Source organism: Notamacropus eugenii, chromosome 6 (assembly GCF_028372415.1).
Source record: "Notamacropus eugenii isolate mMacEug1 chromosome 6, mMacEug1.pri_v2, whole genome shotgun sequence".
Classification (NCBI taxonomy): Eukaryota; Metazoa; Chordata; class Mammalia; order Diprotodontia; family Macropodidae; genus Notamacropus; species Notamacropus eugenii.
The window spans coordinates 201,025,232-201,049,490 of NC_092877.1; the positions used below are offsets into that span (position 1 = coordinate 201,025,232).

The following is a 24,259-nucleotide window of genomic DNA, read 5'->3' on the forward strand; positions in this document are numbered from 1 at the left end:
AGATCATTTTGTGGGGCATGTGAAGGAAAATTCTGGAGACTATTAAAATTGTGAAATTGCCCGTTTCTCTTAAGGAATCCAATTCTACAAACATTTATTTTTGTTTGCACAGCATTCTTCTTGGCCCAGAGAGCAATATTCTGTGGTCTGTAGGTATACCAGAAGAAGCAGGTTATATTCCCCGTCTGATAAAGCAGACACTGAGGCAGTATTTTAAATACACAAATTGTTTTTGTTTGCTTAATTAGAAGAATATGTCTGTAAAAAGTGTAAGCATGGTAACCTCTACATCTGTGAAAGAAAGGTGTAGCATTCGCCATAACAGGCTTGTTTGATGTAACTGCCTTTGTTGTGACAGACAATAAACCATGCAACTAATTTCTTTTATAGGATACTAGGGTTAAAAGGAACCTAAATGGATGGGATTTAGAAGGAATGGACAGAAGTCTGCCAGATATTTTTCCCCAAAATCTATATGTAGGCATTCTCAGTGTTGACTGTAGACAGATGTTTATGCACTTTTCATTTAATGATAGAGAGCTGTAGAAAGACTGCGGATGGCTAAGGGATGAGGGTGATGATCTGTGTGGGCACACTCAATGTAAATTTGGTTGTCTGGCAGAATTCCTGTAGCACTAAGGATTTTAGGAAATTCTTTGAAAGACTAGGTTAATATGAACAGGTTTGTAAAATTTTTTCACTTGTTACTTCTTTGATAAGTTTTCCAATTTTACCGTAAATCTTGAATACCCAGAAAAAAAGAAGGTCCAGTATTGACTGTCATAATTCGTTTGCTCATTATAACACAAGAAGTTCATTATATATTAATATGTTCAGAAAATATTTTAAAATTATTTTTAACAGTGTATTTTAGTGGATAGAGAGCTGACCTTAATGCCAAGGAGACCTGGGTTCAAGTCGTGCTTCTTATGTTTTCTGGTTGTGAGATGGTAGACAAGTAAGGTCTAGCCTTTCAGGACTCTAGGCAGTTCTCTAAGACCATCAGTTACAAACCTGCATTTGTATGTGGAAGGAATTTCCTGATGCAGGAGTTCCCTATTCCAATGAAACCAGTGAAATGAGGGAGAGAGGTGGAGCAGTAGATATAGAGTGCTAGACCTGGAGTCAGGAAGACTCATCTTCCTGAGTTCAGATCTAGCCCTCACACACTTACTAACTGTGTGACTTTGGCCAACTAACCTCTGCCTGCCTCAGTTTTCTCATCCCTAAAATGGGGATAATAATAGTACCCACCTCTCAGGGTTTGTCATGATTCTTAATTGAGATAATTATTGTAAAGCATTTAGCATAGTGCCTGGCACATAAGAAGTGCTATATAAATGTTAGCTCTTAGTATTATTCCATCTCCAGGACCTGTCTTCATGTATTTCATTGAAAAAAATGTCAGTTTAATTGGGCATTAATATCTGCATCTTTGATTTGATCAGTGTAGAGAACTCCTGGTTTGGGAACTCTCTTCATTGATGCACATTTGTAACCAGTGTATGACTTAAAATCTCAAAATCTTTGTTTTCTGGGGCATCATGACTTGCCCATGGTCACACAGCTAATATACGTTAGAGGCAGGGTTTGAACCTCTCTGTCCCCACAGTGCCCCAGCAAAGTGTAATGCAACTCCAGAAAGAATGACACTAATAAGATATCTTCTATCAGTAAACCAGATTTACACTGATGGTGCCTATATCACTCCTGAGCCATTGGGTGACTGGCATGTTCATTCGTTCTATGCATATTAACTACTACTTATATGCAATGGATAATGTCTGCTATTTGGAATACAGAAGTGAATGATAAATGTTCTCTATCCATAAGAAGCTACAATCTTTCATGTGTTAATTAAGAAATCATTTATAGCCTCATATTTAAATGGCTAATGAAACATAATTTTACTGAAGTTATGATATTGTATGATTTTTTAGCATGTGGGTATTTTATTCAACACAGCTCTGAAAATAGCTTGATTTCACTTTTTATCAGGGCATAGTTAGAAGTAGATAAGAGCCTTATAGTTCATCTGGTCCAGTACTTTGCTTTTGCAGATGAAGAAACTGAGACTCATTGTGTTTAAGTGCCTTGCCCACAGTTAGACAGTTTGTAAGTAGTTAGAGATGGAATTTATCTTTTCAATGGTATATAACAATTTAATGAATATTTAAGTGTCTGCAAAGTACTAGACACCAGAGATGCAAACAAAAAGGGGAAAGATCCTGCTCTCGAGATGTTCTATTTAATTGTTTTGGGTTGCGTGTAACTCTTCATGACTCCATTTGGGATTTTCTTGGCAAAGATACTGGTGTAGTTTGCCATTTCCTTGCTCATTTTACAGATGAGGAAACAGAGACAAACAGGGTCAAGAGACTTGCCCAGGGTCACGTAGGTAGTAAGTGTCTGACACCAGATTTGAAATGAGGAAGATGAAACTTCCTTGCTCCAGGCCCAGCATTCAATTCACTGAACCACCTAGCTGCCCTGTCCTCAAGATACTTACATTGAAAAGGAGGATCTACCTGTAAGTGTATAGAAAATATTTCCCATTCAGGGGGTTAGGATAGGTCTCTTTATTTAGGTAGTGACCTTTCTGTTGATCTTTGAGGGAAACCAAAGATTCTGATATTTGGAGATAAATTGGCAGTATAAATTCAGCATGGGACACATTGCTGGAATTATTTATAATTTGCAAAACACTGTTGTATGGTATATGATAATAACAATTGTTATTATTTGCAATATTTCAGTAATTAAAAAGTACTAGATTGAAGGTTACGAGTCTTGGGCTGCCATCCTGGGTCTGCCTTTGTTGCTGAAGCAAATTATTTCCTCTGTGTCTCCATTTCCTTCATCTGAAAAAAATGAAAGAATTGGTTGGGATAATCTGTAAACAACATGACTCTTTGACTAAAAATATCAAATAGCAGCCCATCCTCTATTTGGATTGTTTATCTTGTCTCTTCTTTTCATAGTTTTTGTTCTGTTATTGATGAATTCAGAATGTTCCAATACTCTTAAATGTCATGAAATCAGTCAGCTGGCATTTAGGTGCTTTATGTGTGCCAAGCTCTATGTTAAGTGCTGGGCATCCCAAAGAGCACCTCACGTTCTAATGGGGACAATATGCACTAACTTATGAACATGCAAGGTTTATACCATGTAAATGGAAAGTAGTCTTAAAGGGAAATCATTGGGGTACATTGAAAGGATTGGACTAAAGTGGGGACTTGCACTGAATCTTGAAGATTAGTTAGGGTAACTAGGAGGCAGATATGAAGGGTGAGAGTACTTCCATCATGGGTGATAGCCAGTGCAGAACCAGGCAGGAAGATGAAATGTCCTCTGTGTCGAATTTTAGATCGTGTGTAAAAACACTGGAAAGAAGGGTCCAGATTGCAAGGGGCTTTCATTGCCATACAGAAGATTTTATAATTGATTGGAAAAGACATAGGAAGCCTCCAAGGTTTTGAGTAGGCTGATTGACACAGTCAGACTTGGGGGAAAATTAAGTAGGAGATGGACCGGAATGGGAAGAGACTGGAAGACCAGCTAGAAGGCTATTAAAGTAGCATAGGTGTAAGCTGGAGAAGATCTGCAGTAGATGATAGAAACAGGAAGACTTGACAAGAGATTCCATAGGTGAGGTGAATGAGAGTGACAGTGGAGGATGACATCTGGGTTGGAAGCCCTAAGTGACTGGGAAGGAAGATGGTTCCTTGACAGTAAAAGATTAAGAAAGATTAAGTTAATAAACCTATGTTAGATTCTAACCAGATTAGGTGACTTATATTTTGAACTAACCCAAGCATATTTTGGATTTATTTATTATATAATGTGACTGACTATAAAGGATTTCTGAATTGTCCAAAGCTTTAGTTAATAGTTTGTTTTTGGTGCATTTCACTTAGTCTAATTTGAACTGTTGTGTGATCTGCACATAAGAATTAATTGATGAATTGTTGTGTTCGTGGTCATATTTCTTTTATGCCTTAATTTATTAAGAGCATTGACCTAGAAGATTCCTAAGATTTTTTTCCTAAAATTCTTAGGATAATACCTCGTACTTGTGCCATACTTTAGAATATCAGTTCTTAAAATGTTGGTCCTCTGACCTCTGAAACGTGGGGGGACCGGGGCAGGGGGGAATGTTGTCTAGGAGGTCAAAACTATTTTCATATTAATACTAAGATGTTATTGCCTATTAAAATATCCATCACTTTTCCAACTAACATAACTGTGTTAAGCCTGATTTTCTTCATGTACTTAACCCAAAACAAACATCACAAGGGATTGAATTCAGAAGCAGATATAAAAATCCAGCTGTCTTCTGTTAAGCTAGACATTGAAGAAATTTACAAAAATATGTGAAACTGCTTTTCCCTTTATTTTGTTTTGGAAAATGAGTTATTTTTATAAAAATTGTAGTATTCTATTAACATGTAATAGATTTATTGTTATTTTTACTGAATTTATATATAACACTTTTAGTTTCTAATATCTATAGATATAACCCACATAAAAGTTCTTTGGAGGTTCCTCAGTTTTTTAGAGTATAAAGGGATCCTGAGACCAAAAAGTTTGAGAGCTGCAGCCTTAGAATAACAGGGAATTTTGAGAAACTTTGTTATTTTATAGTCATAGCACTTACGTGAAGGAGGCAACTTTGGGTATATTCTCCATATTCTACTGTTGAGCAGGTTGAGACTCTGAAGAGATACCTAGATGGTAGTAGTAGTGACATTGGGATTAGAACCCACTTTGTCAGACCCTACCGCATTTCTTTCCTCTACAGTTGACTCCCTCCGAGGAAGGAAAAAAAAAGATTCTCTTTTTTAGGGTAGCACAGTATTACTGACCAATTTCCCCCAGACCAAAATGAGTGATTGTAGATTGATTACTACAAAAGGAGAAGTTTATTTTCTGGTAGGTTTTTTCCCGGTAATTTGTATTTTAGGATCTAAGTTGAAAGCAGATTCAGTCAAATGATCTGAGAACAAAAATAATGTAACATATGGTTGAAATAATTTTCCCTGTTTTAATTTCTGCTGAATAATAGATTTGATATAATAGCTATTTTTTAAAATTACAGGCTACCATGAGGTAAAATGAACAGTGTGCCTTTTAATTTGCCCAAGCAAGCAGCTGAGAAAATTCTATCCATTTAGCTAAAATAGAGTAACAAATAAATCAGTGGGATCAAACCTAGAGCCAAATTAATTGAAATGACATTTAAATCTCACTGTTTTATACAAAAAGGGTACTATTACTATTTGATATAAACTTATTATGTATTCAGATCAGAACTTACTTGTAACATTATATTATAGGTTTTAAGGACCCTTAAAGTTTGTAGTTAAAATGTGAAATTTGTGAAATGTGATTTTTAAAAATTAACTAATTTTCTTCAGGGAAAGATGAAAAACTTAAAATTTATAAAGTTTACTTGGTCACCTCGCTCTTGAGGGAAAGAAATAAGTTTCTGATTTGTCTATTTTCAAATAACTTAAACTTTGTAAATTAGTTAGTCTTAAGCAGAAGTTTTCAAATCTGAGATTCATGAACTTTTTGACAGATATTTTGGATTGATATTTTGAAAAAATGTCAATATAATTGGTGTTTCCCATGTGATCCTATGTTATTCCTTTTTATAAATATAAAATCGTTATTCTGAAAAGGGATTCATCAGCTTTGTCAGACAGTCAAAGAGATATGACAAAAGGAGGTTAAAAATTCTGATCTAAAGGAAGAAAACATTTTTATCTGTAGAAGAAAACCTCAAAACCCAAATAATCACTTTATTAGCTTCTGATGAATCAAGACCCATAAATGATTTCTACCAGCCTTTTCCCTCTTGTATGAACTTTATCAACAAAATATTTAGAAGGCCAGAATAATCCATGTTGTCTTTGTTGGTGGAATCATAGTTTATTCATGCCCAGTTCTTCTCTAGAACTTTAGAAAGGATCCTGTTAACTGCGATTAAGGAACTGACAAAAATTGAACAAGACATAGTGATCATCTATTTCAATTTATTTATGAATTATTTCAGAGAAAGGTTATGTGGATTTATTGACACAGGTGTTGTAGAAATCTATTCTTTGGCAATATATTAAATTAAATCCGTTGTTTCATTAGCAATATGTGTTAATATAAACTGGGGGGAAAAAGCATGTTAGAACAACTTAAATTCTTGTAAAAAAAATTTTAGCCACTTTGCCCATAATCCTGCATGACAAATGGTAATATGATATCTCACACCTTAGAATCAGAAGAGAAAGGTTTGAATTCCTGTTTCACCATTTATTGTATGACCATGGGGAAATCATTTAACTTCTCCAAGTCTGTTTGCTAAGTTGTAAGACAGAGAAAATAATATTTGTATTTAATTACAATTTTAGCTTCTCTTTCAGCATCAGTTGTCCAGGATGAAGGGATCAAGAAAGTCTAAAAGAACTGAGCAACCGCTTCTGAACTAATCTCTATACTTTGATAAACAGTGACTTCCTTGGCAAAATGGTCACAAAGGAGGATGAAAAACCTTTTTGAAAATACAGATCAGAGGCTTGATAGTTGATAGCTTGATCGGAGAGGCCAGAGGCTTGTAGTTTTAGGAATCTCTGTCATTACTGATTTTTTTAGTCAGAAGGCATTGGATGTCAGAGTGCTGTGCATCGTAAAAATCGAAGTTAATTACATCTTAATAGACAAATAACTGGAGATAGGTGCAGGAGTCTTCAGAATCATTTCTGCATACACTTGCAAAGAACAAGCTCAATATTTTTAAGGGTTAAAGAGCAGTGGACACTTTGTGGTTACAGCTGCTCCAAACTGATTGTTTTATTTTTTTTAAATTAATTTTTTTTTCAACTCTGTTCCTCCTACCTTTCGTAGTTCCAGAGAAAAAGAAAGGAAAACAAAACCTTTGTAGCGAATGTACACTGCTAAGGAAAACAATTTCCTGAGTTGATCATGTCTGAAAAAGATACATTTCAGTCTGTACCTTGAATCTGTTGCCTTTCTCTTAGGAGGTGAGGAGCAGGTTTCATCTGAGTCCCCCTGGAATTGTGACTGGTCATTATGTTGCTGATTTGTTTGAACAAGTCACTGACTGAAAAATAAAAATAAAGGTATTGATTATAATAACCCCTTTTAACATTCCTTTTTTCACAAATCAAGTTCCAGATTTTCTCCTTCCCCCCTCCCTTCAGCTAGTAAGCAATTTGATACAGGTTGTACGTGTGTAATCATGTAAAACATATTTCCACATTAGTCATGTAGAACCGTTTTTAGAAAAGGTCAGTTCTTAGAGAATTCATCATAGAGAGAACAAAAGAGGCCAGAAGCCACTTCAGGCAGCTGTCATTTAATCTCTTTCCTAAGTGAAGAGACATAATGAAGGACAGCCCTGGTTTAGCATTTAAGCTTATTTGGGAAACATTATGGAGCAAGATGATGAAAGATTACAAGCAGTGTTGCCTTAAAAATGGTGAAAAACAGCTCAACTGAAAACATATCTTTATAGAGTTTTAAACCTAACCCTAACCCCTAATCTCGAATCCTAATCCTAACCTTAATAAAAGAATCAGTTCTGTAAAACTTGGACTCAGTCAAAAGGCTACACCCAGGGACCTAGAAGGCCTCAAGGTTACAGGTTCCCCACATCAGGTTTAGACTAAGATCCCACTAGATTACCCTTAGAGCACTCTTGGAGGAAACTGAGGACAGCAGAGAAATGTGAGATGAAGAGATCCACTAGCATTTTACTGTTATCTATTTTTGTAGATTATAATGGGACCTGCATTTTGGGAGTCTGCTGCCTTAGCCACCCATTGTACTATGTGAGGAAACAGCAGTAGTGATTTAAGAAAATAAGTTGGAAAGAGACCAAATGTATCCAGAAGAAGTATGAACAGAATATTTTAATACACACAGTATATACAGAAGAAATGTAATAGATGTGGCACAAGTTTTTAAGGTACTCCAGGAAACGTTTTATGGGTATTTCAACCCAAGAGAGTTTTCCAGGTAATGAAAAGCACTGTGCTTTTAGAAAACAATAATCAAAAAAAGACAGTGAGAAAACAAACAGCAACCAACCCATTTGCACTGTTGGTTCTCTTTGTAAAGTCTTGATGGGAATGTTCTGCTCCTAAATTGAGACTCTTAGATTAAAATATGGGAAAAGAACAGGCAAATTTTTTGCTTATCTTTTATTTTGTAGTCTACAAAAATACTGTGTTCTTTTTAAAGAACATGGTGTCTTTGCAGACACAACTTACCAAGAGATGTAGAAAATGTATTTTAAAATCTTGATTTTTCTTTAAAAATAATATGAGAGGCAATGTGGTGTAGTAGAAAGAGGGTTGGACTTGCAGTCTGTAGAGGCCAAAACCACTTTTTCTTAAGATACTTAACTATCTGAATGACTGTGGGCAAGTCACCAAGTCTTTCTGAGTCTCAATTTTCTCACCTGTACCAGGTAACTATAATAACTGTAGACATTCTCATAGAATTGCCACAAATTAGATACTGCCTGGAATTCTTGATAATAGTCAGCTATATCATATGAATCAGTGGAACAAAATACATATTTTTGAAGGCTCTCGTCAAATAATATGATTTGATTATATGAGACAAACAGATTTGACAACAGAAATGAATTTGCATTGCTGTTCCACTAAATATTTTGTAAACAGATGGTGTTCACCTAAATTGTTTCCCATTGTCATGGAAAATGCCCTATTTATAGCAGAGCCCTAACAAAAGGGTCTCCAAATGCTCTTATTTCCAGATGAGGTGCTAATTATATGAATCTTAAAATATTAGAAGTCCTTCAGTGAAGTCCATAGCAATTTAAAGAAATCCATCTAATTTATGTATTTTTATATATACATAAGGGGGAAAAAACCTGGAAATCTAGAGAAACAAAAGGAGTAGATGGGGGAATACAGATAGGAAAGGGTAGGGTCATCCTGATGCCATTTTCTTTGACTTGTTTTCCCTTGCTAATTCACTACCAAGAGTATAATTTCAGTTTACTTTCATCTGCATACTTGTTTGTATAACATGATTTCTTGAAAAAATTTTTACCTCGTTATGAGATTTTAAACAGAGTGGACCAGATTCAATTCTATTGGCATCATTTTCTGCTTTTATGGTAGGATTTTGGATTTTTTTTTTTTTAGGAATAAAGCCTTGACTTGTGTCATACATTTGTTGCATTAATTCATGGACAATCAGAAAGACAGTTTCATGGGGGTAATTATTTTATGTATTTGTATTTATATTATAGATTGTATATATATTATACGTATATTTATATATAACCAATATAGTGGTTATAATTAGTAGAATTATGATAGAAAGTTAGCAAGTGGTATTTCTGTTTCTAGTAGAACATGTAGGCTTTTGCCAGCTCTGAATAACATAAGCAGGTATCTGAGCAGTGCTTATATGCCTAACAATATAAGTTAAAATCTACACTGAACATTTGGGAATTGTTTGCTGATACAGAGACTGACATCTTGTACCTTTGTGTAGGGGTATAATTTTAAAATATTTCTGAATATACAGGAAGAAAATACAGCATTTTAGAAAGAAAAAAATATGTATAAATTATGCGTTTACTTGTGACTTTTTATAAAAGTGATTCTAATGAATATGTGCCCCAAATTGATGCTTGAATAAATGTCACTATTTTGACATCTTTCCTTTTTATTACTAGAAGTCTAAAAAAAAAATCGCACAGAAATCTTAGAAGATGAGAAAATTTGTTTCTTTATTCTCTTAGTTTAAGCTTTCCCTTCCTTTGTCTTACCACATCTCTCATTTGCCTTAAGCTGATTTTTTTGTGTGAAATGGCAGATTTATTATTTACACACATATAAAAAACACTACTGTTTCTTTATGTAAATATGCTGTTGTAGTTAATAATCTGTATCCTATCCTTTACTGAATTCCTACTTTCTTGACTCATTGTGTTGTGGAAGTTAATTTTGGGTTCTCCCAGGTTGTACCGGTACAGCCCAAATTCTCACTGGTCTTGCCAAAGCTGGAAGGAATTTGGGATTGAACCCTGGAGTAAACAGTGTGTCTCTCATCTTAAGGACCAGCCAACCAAAGGTGTAAGAAGCACATTCGTTAGTCTGTCCATAGATGAATTTTCCAGCCACAGCAATTCAAGAAAATTCAACTGAGATTTAAAGGGATTGAGATCTGAATGAATCAAGTAACCTTGCTGATAAAATCATCATGCATCCTTAAGGTTTTTATTGTACAGATAATGTATCTTGTAGAGCATTGTTTGCCAAAGTGTGGTCGAAGGACTCTGGGGGTCCCTGAGACAGTTTGCAAGAGAGGTCAAAACTATTTTCATAACAATACAAAGACATTTTCGTTTCTAATATGATGAATGCCAATAGATGTAATCCTTGTAAACAAAGCTCTTTAGAATCCTCAATAACTTTCTAAAGGTGTTCTGAGACCAAATATTTTAAGAACCACTGGCCTGGAGGAGCAGAGCAAGTAAGTTAAACTGTTATGCCTTTGTCCATTATTAGAAGTATTTGAATCTTAAACATGCGTATTTATAAACTTATATGTATGTATAAATGAATAAACTAGGAACACGGGTTTATCTGACAATCAAGATGAGAATTAGAGAAGGTAGGAGTTACATTTAAATTTTGGCATTTCATGGACTACGTAAAATCAATACTGTCTACTTGGGATAAGTATGCACTAGGAAGATGCCACTGACATTTTAGCCACATGAATGGCTCCCTCATGTTTCTAACCAAAAAAGCTCTGTTCAGTCATGGTAGGAAAGTGGGAAATGCATGGAATGGAGGCATGTAACCCTTTCACCTTTCTCCTACTCTAGTCCCACTAGTTTGTATTCCTCTCAGACTTTCAGGTAAACTAAAAGTTCTTAGATGGGGCTGGGCAGGGGCAAGGGCATTATCACAGTCATCAGAATTCACCAGCTTGTGTTATCTGACTCTTTGTGACCCCGTTTAGGGTCTTCTTGGCAAAGATACTGTTGTGGTATGCCATTTCCTTCTCTAGCTCAGTTTACAGATGAGGAAACTGAGGCAAACAATGTCAAAAGACTTGCCCAGTCTCACATAGCTAATAAATGTCTCAGGTCAGATTTGACCTCAGAAAGATGAGTCTTCCTGATTACTAGCTAGCCTACTTTACCAACTAGTTTGTGGTTGTTTACACCCTTCTACCCCTAAATAGAAAGCAGAGTTTAATAGCTGAGTAATCTTGGGAAGTCACCTTCTCTGAGCCTTACCTGTAAAATGATGCCAATGAATACTTGCCCTGCCTAGCTTTCATTGTTACCTTATGTTATGAAAGAATGTGTATAAAAGGGCCTTTAAAAGTAAAATGTGCCATGACCAATGTTGGAGAAAATGTGGGAGAGTTGGAACGCTAATTCATTGTTGGTAGAGCTGTGAACTGATCCAACCATTCTGGACATCAATTTGGAACTATGCCCAAAGGGCATATCCTTTGACCCATCAATATCACTTCTAGGACTGTATCCCAAAGAGATCATAAAAATCAGAAAAGGTCCCACATGTACAAAAATATTTATAGCAGCTCTTTTTGTAGTGACTAAGAACTGGAAATCAAGGGAATGCCCATCATTTGGGGAATGGCTAAACAAGTTGTGGTATATGAATGTAGTGGAATACTGTTGTACTATAAGAAATGACAAACAGGCAGACTTCAGAAAAACCTGGAAGGATTTATATGAACTGATGCTGAGTGAACTGAGCAGAACCAGGAGAACGTTGTACATAGTAACAGGCACAGTGTGTGAGGACTGTTTCTGATAGACTTAGTCCTTCATAGCAATGAAAGAACCTAAAACATTCCCAAAGGACTCTTGAGGCAAAATGCCATCCACATCAAGAGAAAGAACTATGGAATCAGAATGCAGAATGAAGCAGACTATTTTCTCTTGTATTATGTTTTGGTTTGGTTTTTCTCATGGTTTCTTCCATTAGTTTTAATTCTTCTATGCAATATGACTAGTGTGAAAATGTTTTTAATAAGAATGTAAGTGTAGAACTCATGTAAGATTGCATTGCTGTCTTGGGGAGGGGGAGGGGGAGAAAATTTTAAAAAGTAGAATGTGCCATCACGACTTAAGGTCGTGCTGTTATCTGAGTAATAAGTGTGCTGTACTTTTTTCTAGCACAAAATCAAACTTTGTGAAAGAAATTACGAGATGATTACTTGTATTGAAGAACTACTTTTTAAGAATCTTGAGGTTTTCACTTTTTGTGAATTTCTTTGATTCCTGTTGGTTGTCATTAGATTTCTAGCAAGTTTTTCTCTGTACATTACATGATAGGAATTCATGATTTGTATACAAAATGATATAATTACATTTCTAAAGTAGGTTCCAAAGTAGATGAAGTTTGTTTTTGTCCACTTTTCCACTTTCTGGACCCCCTTCCCTCTTCAAATATTTCTTAGTATTTTACTCAGTGTTTTTTATCACTTTTCACTGACAAAAAGGTATAATAGAGCCCCAGATTTTTAGTTCTGCTAATAACTCAGTTCATGGGTGGGTAGGTGAGGGCTATCACTGTTCCCATTTTTTGTAAAATGAAGGGGAGAATGAGAAAAATGATCTCTAACATTTCATAATCCTTAAACTAATTTATACTGACATGAAAGGATCTGGCCTCTTCTAAAAAAAAAAGTTCCTGCATTTTCAGGTAGGAGGTTTTCAAAATTATCTATAAAAAAGTAATGCCACAAATAAAGTCACAGGCATCTGGCTACTTAGTCAACCCTGAGTCCAGTTCTCTTAACAGGAAAGTAAATAATATACTATGATTCAGAATTTTTATCCTTTTTCAAGATCAAATATGTGTCTTCACATTTTCTTCTACTCTTAGTCATCTACCACCCCCAAACATGATAAATGGCTATTGTTGCCTTAGGTGATAAAGTTAATTAAATACAGAAATTATGCTTCTTTCAATTTCTCAAGTGCGAGGAGGGAGTGGTTAATCTAATGAACATTTTAATCTAATGAACATTTTTCTTTGAAACTAACCTCTTTCCTTCTGGTCTGGTCTTAAGTCATAGATGGTGAACAAAGCAGATTAGAATGCTCTTCTTTATCTCATACCGATTTCAATGGGTAGTGTAAAATGCCCTCTCTTGTATTCTGCTTGAACTCTGCGGTTGCTGTTCCATGTCAGAAATCTAAGTCAGTTATAAGAGGGAGAGTCTCTCACCAGGCCATCCTGCGCACTCCCACCAGATGAGCCTGCCTTCCTGAAATTCTGTACTGCTTTGATTTTTTTTTTCATTCCCTTGCTTAAGGTCCTTCTTCATTGGCTCTCCATTGCCTCTACTGGATGTAGTCCAATACGTTTAACCTGGTTTCCAACCTTTCCCATAATTGAGAGCCATCTTTGTTTCCCATTGTTCCTAACAGAAATTCTCTGTTTCATCCTAGATTGCTTTCAGACTTTTCTCCCAACCACGACTTGTACTTCTCCTCTTTCACTTCATGTTTTGGCTCATGCTTTTTCTATAGCTTGGAACAATTTATCTCTCTTTTTTTTTTTTTAGTATAGCCATAATACAACCCATCTAGCATAATCCATCCTTCAAGACTCAGCTCTCATCTCTCATCTTTCATGAATCCCTCCCAAACCACACCTGTGGTCTTTTCTCTAGAAGCACGTTGCATTTGTTCACTGTGGCAATTGATTTTGTACTGCCTTGTACCTCTTAAGTAGTTTATGTTAAACTGTTATTTTATTTTCAGTTTCCTTTTTATATGTGCATTTCCCCAACTAGGTGACAAACTTCCTTTTTTTTTTAAATTTATTTTTTTAAATTAATTTATTTAACTTTTAACATTCATTATCACAAAGTTTTGGGTTCCAAATTTTCTCCCCATTTCTCCCCTCCTCCCACCCCAAAATGCCGAGTATTCTAATTACCCCTATCACCAATCTGCCCTCTCTTCTATCATCCCTCCCTTCCCTTGTCCCCATCTTCTCTTTTGTCCTGTAGGGCCAGATAACTTTCTATACCCCTTTACCTGTATTTCTTATTTCCTAGTAGCAAGAACAGAACTCGACAGTTGTTCCTAATACTTTGAGTTCCAACTTCTCTTCATCCTTCCCTCCCTACCCTTTCCCTTTGGAAGGCAAGCAATTCAATATAGGCCATATTTGTGAAGTTTTGCAAATGACTTCCATAATAATTGTGTTGTGTAAGACTAACTATATTTCCCTCCATCCTATCCTGCCCCCCATTGCTTCTATTCTCTCTTTTGATCCTGTCCCTCCCCATGAGTGTTGACCTCAAATTGCTCCCTCCTCCCAATGCCCTCCCTTCCATCATCCCCCCACCCTGCTTATCCCCTTCTCCCCCACTTTCCTGTATCATAAGAATAGGTTTTCATACCAAAATGAGTGTGCATTTTATTCCTTCCTTTAGTGGAATGTGATGAGAGTAAACTTCATGTTTTTCTCTTACCTCCCTTCTTTTTCCCTCCACTAGAAAGTCTTTTTCTTTCCTCTTTTATGAGAGATAATTTGCCCCTTTCCATTTCTCTCTTTCTCCTCCCAATATATTTCTCTCTCACCACTTAATTTCATTTTTTTAAGATATGATCCCATCCTATTCAATTCACTCTGTGCTCTCTGTCTCTGTGTGGGTGTATGTGTGTGTGTGTAATCCCACCCAGTACCCAGATACTGAAAAGTTTCAAGAGTTACAAATATTGTCTTTCCATGTAGGAATGTAAACAGTTCAATTTTAGTAAGTCCCTTATGACTTTTCTTTGGTGTTTACCTTTTCATGCTTCTCTTGATTTTTGTGTTTGAAAGTCAAATTTTCTCTTCAGCTCTGGTCTTTTCATCAAGAATGCTTGAAAGTCATCTATTTCACTGAAAGACCATTTTTTCCCCTGAAGTATTATACTCAGTTTTGCTGGGTAGGTGATTCTTGGTTTTAGTCCTAGTTCCTTTGACTTCTGGAATATCCTATTCCACGCCCTTTGATCCCTTAATGTAGAAGCTGCTAGATCTTGTGTTATCCTGATTGTATTTCCACAATACTTGAATTGTTTCTTTCTAGCTGCTTGCAATATTTTCTCCTTGACCTGGGAACTCTGGAATTTGGCCACAATGTTCCTAGCAGTTTCTCTTTTTGGATCTCTTTCAGGCGGTGTTCTGTCGATTCCTTGAAGACTTATTTTGCCCTCTGGTTCTAGAATCTCAGGGCAGTTTTCCTTGATAATTTCTTGAAAGATGATGTCTAGGCTCTTTTTTTGATCATGGCTTTCAGGTAGGCCCATAATTTTTAAATTGTCTCTCCTGGATCTATTTTCCAGGTCAGTTGTTTTTCCAATGAGGTATTTCACATTATCTTCCATTTTTTCATTCTTTTGGTTTTGTTTTGTGATTGCTTGGTTTCTCATAAAGTCATTAGCCTCCATCTGTTCCATTCTAATTTTGAAAGAACTATTTTCTTCAGTGAGCTTTTGAACCTCCTTTTCCATTTGGCTAATTCTGCTTTTGAAAGCATTCTTCTCCTTATTGGCTTTTTGAACCTCTTTTGCCAATTGAGTTAGCCTATTTTTCAAGGTGTTATTTTCTTCAGCATTTTTTTGGGTCTCCTTTAGCAAGGTGTTGACCTGCTTTTCATGCTTTTCTTTCATCTCTCTCATTTCTCTTCCCAGTTTTTCCTTCACCTCTCTAACTTGATTTTCAGAATCCTTTTTGAGCTCTTCCATGGCCTGAGCCCATGGTATATTTATTTTGGATGTGTGCGATACAGAAGCCTTGACTTCTGTGTCTTTCCCTGATGGTAAACATTGTTCTTCCTCATCAGAAAGGAAGGGAGGAAGTATCTGTTCACCAAGAACCTTCTATGGTCTTATTTTTTTTCCCTTTTCTGGGCATTTTCCCAGCCAGTGACTTGACTTTTGAGTTTTCTTTGCACCCCCACCATGCCTCCAGATCCGCCCAGCCAGGGCCTGGGGTCTGAGATTCAAATGCTGCTTCCCAGCCTCAGGGCTTTGGTGGGCAGGACTGCTATTCAGTGTGAGATTAAATTCAGGTGCTTGGGTGGGGGCAGGGCCGCCACTCTGGGCTCAGTTCCCTCAGGGGGTTTATGGGGAGACCTTCAACAATGCATCTGAGCTCCTGCCTGCTTTGGGAACCCCTGTCCACTGCTGCTGCCTCTGGAGGGGGCCCGAGCCATGGGGACATCCCACTCACCTGCGGGCTATCCAAAAAGACTCTCTCACCAACCCCCGCCACCTGTGGGTGGAGGGACCTACGCAGCTGCTGGAGATTCTGTCCCTGAAGCCTGCTCAGATCTGCTCCCCTCGGCACCTCGCGGCCAAGTCAGGGCTGGGCTCTACTCCAGGTCCAGTGTGCGACGGACCTTTGGTGTCTGTTTTCAGGGCTCTCTGGAACAGAAATCTCATCCACTCCATTGTTCTGTGGCTTCTGCTGCTCCAGAATTTGTTGGGAGTTCTTCTTTACAGATATTTTATGGGCTGTGGGTTCAGCGCTAGCATATGTGTGTCTTTCTACTCCGCCATCTTGGCTCCTCCCCCAACTTCCTGATGGTAGAGATTGTGCCATTCCTTTTTAAAAGAAATTAATTTTTTTACAATACCTTAGAGGACAGGCAGCATGGTACAATGGATAGTATACTGGCTTAGGAGTCAAAAGACCTGGGTTCAAATCCTTTCTCTGATGCATAATATCTTAATATCTATATGATTTGGTTGAGTTACTGAGCCCTCCAAGGTCTCGGTTTTTTCACCTGTAAAATGATGAGGGTGGACTAGAGGTCCCCTGAAGTCTCCTTACAGCTCTAAATCTGTAATCTTAGGATACTTATGACTTTCTGATAGGGGTAACTCAGAAATTATTTTTTGGTTGGCCTAATAAAGTGATAAGAACGTGTCCCCCCTAAAAAAAGCACATCACAAACTCTGTATTGAAAAGATGAACAAATTGGCTTTTAATAGTCATGGCATATTTTTTTGTCTTATTTCAGTTCCTCTTTTATAAATCTACTTTTCTATAGGTCCTAAACAGAGATATGTCTAGAGTAGCACAAAATGTCATATAATTTCAAAATCCTGAAAATAAACTATCTCTGCTCTTACATGAGTTTCTTATATTTTACAATAAGAAGATTCTTTAACTTCCCCATCTCCCACAAGTTTATTAAACAATTTTTTTTTCTTTAAAGAAGGTTTTGGTATGATAACCTGAGATGGAGAAAATGGATATTCTATTTCTATAATAATTCAGATACCTAGTTTGGAAAATGTCATGTTATTTGCAGACTTTTAAAAAACATTTCTCTAAAGAATTCATGCTTTATTTAAGTATTTGTAAAGGTATATTTATATATTTGTAAATATTTATATAAGATATTTGTGTTGGAGTCAGTTTCTACAGGCTTGGTCTTAAAAGCTAATTGGTAAATTTCCAGTGTGAGCATTTATGTACAGCAACAAATGGTACAAATCAGGACTTGAATTATTATTTTATTTGTCTAGATTTAAGAGAGTGATAGAGAAAATGTTAATAATGTAAATAAGACTGTAAAAGTGGAGATCTGGTTGTTAAACGTTTACCAGCACACCCCTGGTTATTTGCCTGTAATTCTTAATGAAATAGGATAAAGTTTATTTTCAGAATCTCTTCATTGTACATTTCCTTTCTGTCAGTTGGTAAAACAACTAAACCTAGTTACATACTATTCTATGATTCCTTCCTTGAAGTGTCTTTTATGGCTAGGAACCCCCTGTTCTCTTGAAGAATTTGTTGGCTTGTTTAACTGTTAGTACCATACAGCTCACCCTCTATCCAAGTGGTAAGCAAGTAATAAAATAATAAATATTAAAGTTATTTTTAAGGTCCTGGGCATAATTTTCCTACTCCTGAGTAAGGTTTATTTGCCAAATTTGCTCAAATAGACTTAAGACATTTGTTCTAACTTTTAAATCAGTAGTTTGGAAATGTACTCAGTATACTAAATAAAAAATAATTTTGTCTTGAGGAGAGAAAATAAAGGAACTAAAACTCCAAAGTATTAAACTTAAGAAGGTGAGGCCATTTTATATCATTAACTTGTAAATGAATAATGTTTGTTTAAAATTAGTTGGAAATCAGCATCTTACATCCTGACACAGCGCATGCATTATTCCAAGTTAAAAACAAACCATTTGTTGTGTGGGATTTATTTTAAAAGCTAAAATTTCACATTGTTTTTAAATGCACTATGGAGGTTAATTTAATGAAAATTGCTCTAGGTTTCAAATATTTAACCATAAAACTGGGAGATTTCCAGTCACAGAGCTGTAATAAAAGGCTACAAATGCATAGGATTTCAAGGTGAGGTGAAGGATGGGTGAGGTGTTTTGGGTAGTTGTCTAATGGGCATCTCCAATGTTTTGCTGGCAGAAGGACTCCATGAAAGATGACAGAAGAAGTTATTGTTATAGCAAAGTGGGATTACACTGCACAGCAAGATCAAGAACTTGACATCAAGAAGAATGAGCGTCTGTGGTTGCTAGATGATTCCAAAACTTGGTGGAGGGTAAGGAATGCAGCCAACAAAACAGGATATGTGCCATCTAATTATGTGGAAAGAAAGAACAGTTTGAAGAAAGGCTCCCTGGTTAAAAATCTTAAAGACACATTAGGTAAGTGTTACATGCTCATTAGGATAAAGAATGTAAAATTGAATTATTTTCCAAAAATGAAAACCTTTTAATTTTTATTTAGGAGATTTTCTTTTCTTTTTTTTTTTTTTTTGAGGTCTCAGTTGAGTAACAAGTCGTTATCTTTCCAGTTAGCTTATTTTCAATATCCCTGCGAAAAATTATACAGATCAAGATGGAAAAACATGATTTTTGTCAGTTTAGAGAGACATTCGTGAGTTTATAGTCATATGTAATTTGACACTTGAGTGTGTTTTGGACCAGTGCACATGTTCCTGTCTTCTTAAATCAGAAGTCAAGAGGCTCCTGAAGTAAAATTACCACATCAAAAAATCTACAGCTGTGCCTGTATCATTCCATCACATCTTTTCCACAATATGTCAAACATGTATCTCTCTTTCTTGCAAAATCCCATACATTTGGCCTTTACTCATAGAAAGGAAAATAGCTACATAACTGTGAATGCAGGTGGCTTTTCTATCTTCCTAAATTGAAACAAGGGAATAGTATTTTATGTCTGATGTGGTATATATTTTAGGTCTTCAGTGAAGTCCTGGTTTATTGAGGTGCCATGTCTTTTTTGCTGAGGCAGATGTAAATATGGCTTCAGCTAGAGTTATAGATAGTTTTAGGAAAGGCAACATAGTGGAAAGATAATACTGGGTTCAAAGTATAGGAAGACTTGTGTTCAAATGTCACCTCCAACACTGCATGGCCCTAAGTGACTTTTTCTTTAACCTCAGATTCCTTCTTTATAAAATGAGTAAAATAATTTTCCTACAGTTGTTTAGTTGTAGGAAAGTGCTTGATAGACATTGAAGTGCTATGGAAACTTATGGTAGAGGAATTTTAGATCTGAGATGAGGAATACTGGGGAATTTGAGGCTTAGGGCTTAATTTTTGTGTTTATTAGTGCTACTTGCTGCAGCAGCCACTTTCATCTCTGAAGCTGCAGTCAGGATATGGAAAAGTCAGGCTTGGGTTATTTAAGGTTATTAGGATACAAAGTGACTTTCAATCCAATATCCTTTTGAATATCATATTTAGTTCAAGTAGTACATATAATTATATTTAGGGCTTTTAATAATACAGTTTCCTATATATAGTCAAGTGTCATTTTGTCAACATACTCTGCCGAAATTATTTTGAAATTTTTAAACTCTATAACAATAAAAAGCAGAATTTTCCATTGTAATCATTTCAGGAGAGTCCAATATTGTTATCAATTTAATTTTTCTCATTTATTTGTCCCTTTTGTACCTTGTGAGATTTCTGAGATGGATTTGGGGGAATAATCATATGTTATGGTTACATACCATTAGAAAAGAGAGAGACAGTGTGGCTTGGTGGGTAAAGAGCTGAATGAGGAAGAACTGGATTTAAATTCCACCTCTGACACATGGTGACCCTGTGACCCACTTAAACCTTCAGCACCCCAGACAAGTCTCTAAAATTGTAAGTTACTGAGTAAATGCTAATCTGTGGTGGCGTTTCTTCCCAGGAAGTTCTCCACATCAGTAAAATCAAAGGGAAAGTTAGAGAACTGGAAGTGATGGGTTCGTTCAGCAAACCTTATATGTCACTGTAGAACATTCCTAATCTTTTTACCATCAATATATGTTGGAAGTACTACTATTACTGATTTCTTTAAGGGAACTCAAAGCTCTTTACTTAAATTAACTATCTTTTTATGTTAATGAGAAAAATAAGGCACAAGACTGAACACAAAAATCATGCTTATTTTTTAAAAAGATGCTGAGTTTTTAGGTATCCTTTTTCCATCTAAATACTTACTCAATTCACTCAATCATCAATCAATTAATAAACATTTATTAAGTGGCTATTAGGTGTCAGGCATTGTGCTAAGTGCTGGGGAGGCAAAAGGAGGCTAAAGGTAGTCCCTGGCCTCAAGGAGCTTCCCCTCCAATTGGGGAGATAAGATGCAAACAAATATACACAAAGCAAGCTATTTACTGGAAATGTAGGAAATAATTAACAAAGGGGAGGCACTAAAATTAAGAGGAGTTTAGGAATGCTTCCAGTAAGAAGAGGGAATTTTAGTTGGAACTTAAAGGAGGTCAGGGAACTTTATTTCCACTAGATTTTTCTCCTTTGCCTCTTCTCTTGTATCTCTGTGTCATTTGAAGAAAATATCATTGTCTGTATAACTTTAAGTTATTAGTAGGAGGCAAATAAGCATCATAGATGCTTTAAGTGTCCGGAAATCTCATTTAATTCATTCATTTTACTTTTAGACATCATCCAAACAATCTTTTTCAGAGATGTCAGTGTATTACTTTCAATGTCAGTGTATCTTTAAATACTCTGAAGGTTTTGACAGGATTTTAAAACACAGGAAGCAGAATTTGAGAAAATTGCATCATCATCATCTCTGAAATAATGAAGAATTTAGAAAAAAGTTTATTTGTATTCACAGAGGAATATAAGATAATTATATTTAAGGGGAAGATAATCTTTTGACTCCAACTGGAGACTGGAGCAACCAATGGCCAACTTCTCTCATTGGACTTCATTTTTTCCCTAAGTTGTGGTCAGTTAAAGTCCTTCCTGGGACACTAGAATCTTAGAATCGTGCAGATCATCTCGTCCCTTGAAAATATAGGACTCACCTTTATAGTATCCTTGATAAGAGGGTCAGCAGCTTCTATTTGAGAGTTTACTGCTTTGTGAGAAATACTGTAACAGTTCACATGCTCTTTTTAATCAGCTGAATTCTGCCTTTTCTAATTTCCATCTGTTGGTTTCTTTCTTGCCATTTGGTTTTATATAGGAATGGTTATTGTGTCCCTCATCTGTTCTTTTTTGCAGGATAAATTAACTCATTGTTTTCCATGGAATTTTTATATGTAGAATGGAAATAGCCACTATATTTGTAATAAAAACGTATGTGTGATAAATCCATTTTTCATCATCCATGCTTCATTTTGTACTCTAATAAGTAGCTTTTTAAGGGATGGAATTTAAATTCAGAGTATTTCTTAGTTTATCTTATAGATGAGTATTTGTTAACTGAAAATATTTTATTTCATTTTCTAAAAGGATCCCTCATCATCTTGGCATAAATTTTCTGATGCTTATTTGCTCTAATCAATGAGTTAATCATCAAACATATGTTAAGTACATACTGCATTGTAGTAGCCAGGCACACTCTCTTTTTTGCTCTAAAGATACAGACAAAAGATTTCGCATTATTTTGGGGGAACCAACAGTTATATAAGTAAATAAATACAAAAAGCAGTGATGCCCTGGGGATAGGGTGGGGTGGAGAATCTAGGAAGTAGCATTTCGGCTGAACTTTGAAGAAAGCTAGAAATAGAATTAACCAAGGTTAGCATATAATTAGATCTGAGATGTGAGCAAGAGTAAAGAGTGGAATATGATTTCTAAGTTGTTTACCTAGGTCACTAGAAGAATGGTGGTGTATTTAACCAAAATAAGAAAGGAACAAAGCTAAGGATATGTCAAGGAGTTCCTCATTTCTCCACAACCCTAATTCTAATATAAAGGTTGTTTTGTTTTTCTTTTGATACCATTGTCATTCTGTTTTCAAGAAGAAAGGTCCCTCTGGCAGATGCTCTCAGATCTGACCCTGATCTTCCTCCTGAGCTCCAGCCCCACCTGAATGTCCTGCCGGTACTTCAAATTCAGCATGTCTCCTAAGTGGAATAGTAATTTTCATTTTGTCTTTGTATCCCTAGCACCTAGCTTAGTGCCTTGTGTGTGACAGACGTAAATATTTGTTGAGTTTAATTGACTTCCAAGATCAGCTAAGACCACAGTTGCAATACAGCAGAAATTTTCTTTTCTTTGTTGCAGTTAGAGAGGAATACAGAGATTAATAATAGACTTTTATGTATTCTCATACTAGCTGTGTCATCAATTAGCTATGTGACCTTGGAATGAATCACGTAATATCTCTCCATTTTAATTTCTTCATTTGTAGAAAAGGTATAATTAATCCTTACACGGTTAAAAATGAATTAAATCTTTCTAAGGAGCACTTTGAAAGGGGGAAGGTTACTGTAGAAATTTGTGGTTTTAACAGACCCACTTGTAGAATTCCACATTACTGTTAGTTTTTACATTTAAAAATTAAGTTGTCTACCTAAGTTATTTTTCCAGTGGGGAATAAAGTTCATTGGAAAAAATCAGAGCTCCATATTGTACTTGTTGACCATACATTGACATCATTAGTAACTATGGTTCAACAAAATTCTAAATTTACTTTATTGACAGGATGTCACAAGCAGATGCCCTTTTTGGAAGCTAGTCAACTGTGAATTTTGATTTCCTTGTTCTGCTAAATTTTGAGAAACAAAGTGAGGAAATTTTTTAAATTAAATTTTTATGGAAATTCAGATTATCCCAATTAATTCCAATTCCGTAGAACTGTAACCACATCCAATTTCAACAGCCCATCTACAAGTACCTACTATATCCCTGGCATTTCCTGGAGGTTGGAAATACAAATATAAAAAATGAAACAATTTCTGCTCACGAGCTTGTTGTCTAACCTAAGTTTAACTGCTTTTCCATAATTGTGCTCTTAGCATGAAAAATGATAGCATGTTTCTGAAGATTTCTCATATTATCTGTTCCCGTACTGAGTCATTTCAGGCACAATACCTTTGACAGAAAGTCTGCCAGGAAAGGAATATTGGCATTACTTTTGTTCTTTAATAATTTATAATTTAATAAAACAGTATAAGCTGTGACTTCCACAAGGGTAAAACATTTATGTAATATATCTATTATCTCACTCAATTTATGCTCATAAATGGTCAAAGAGAATTTTTCCTCATACAACAAGGAGCAATTGTCATAAAATATTTCTGCTGGCAATATCTGGCCTATTTTGAAGGGGTCATGCCTAAGCTTTATGTAGAACTCTTCATTTTAGAAGCCAGCTTTCTTGGAAAGAAGGATTGGATTTGTTTTGCTCTGTCTCAGAGGACAGAACTAAGGCAATTGGGTTAGGGGAGAGATTTCAGGTCATTTTCCGAAAGGAGCTCCTGCTTAACAAGCTTTCCAGAAATGTAACTGACTTTCTCAGTTGTTACTGTGAGGGATGGAGGAAAAGAAAAGGGAGGGAGGAGATTTTCAAGGAGAGACTAGATAACCCCTTGTCAGAGATGTTAAAGAGGAGGTTCTTAGAGGGACTGTGTGGCCTCTGAAGTCTTATCCATGCTAAGATTCTTAGATTCTAAATTATATAACTGATGTTTAACATCTTGTAATTTGATTGGGAAGATGTATGTTGTAGTGAGAAAACACTGGATTTATTTTTATATTAGATGTGCAGGCTTCTCATCAGATAAGCGACATTTAAGGAGTGTTCTTTGAGACTGGTTTCATATCACTGTCATTGTTAAGCTGCGCTCCCTTATGTTTAATCTGTGACCTAAAACGTCCACCTATCAGTTCCAGTTTTGCCCCCTGGGGTGAAGCAGAATAAGTCTAGTTACCAAGCTCCCAGGGTTGTTG

General features: G+C 35.9%; 1 protein-coding gene across 8 annotated transcripts in view; it reads left to right on the top strand.

Annotated features, from left to right (window-relative positions):
- NCK2 (NCK adaptor protein 2) overlaps positions 1–24,259 on the top strand; it is a 184,939-nt gene that overhangs the window by 117,734 nt on the left and 42,946 nt on the right. For 7 of the 8 annotated variants that reach the window (XM_072621766.1, XM_072621768.1, XM_072621763.1 and 4 more), the window contains one exon: positions 18,495–18,736. In XM_072621766.1, coding sequence (XP_072477867.1) covers positions 18,511–18,736 — 226 coding nt within the window. In that variant the 5' untranslated portion in view covers positions 18,495–18,510. The remainder of the gene's footprint in view (positions 1–18,494; positions 18,737–24,259) is intronic. The other variant, XM_072621769.1, reaches the window with a different exon arrangement.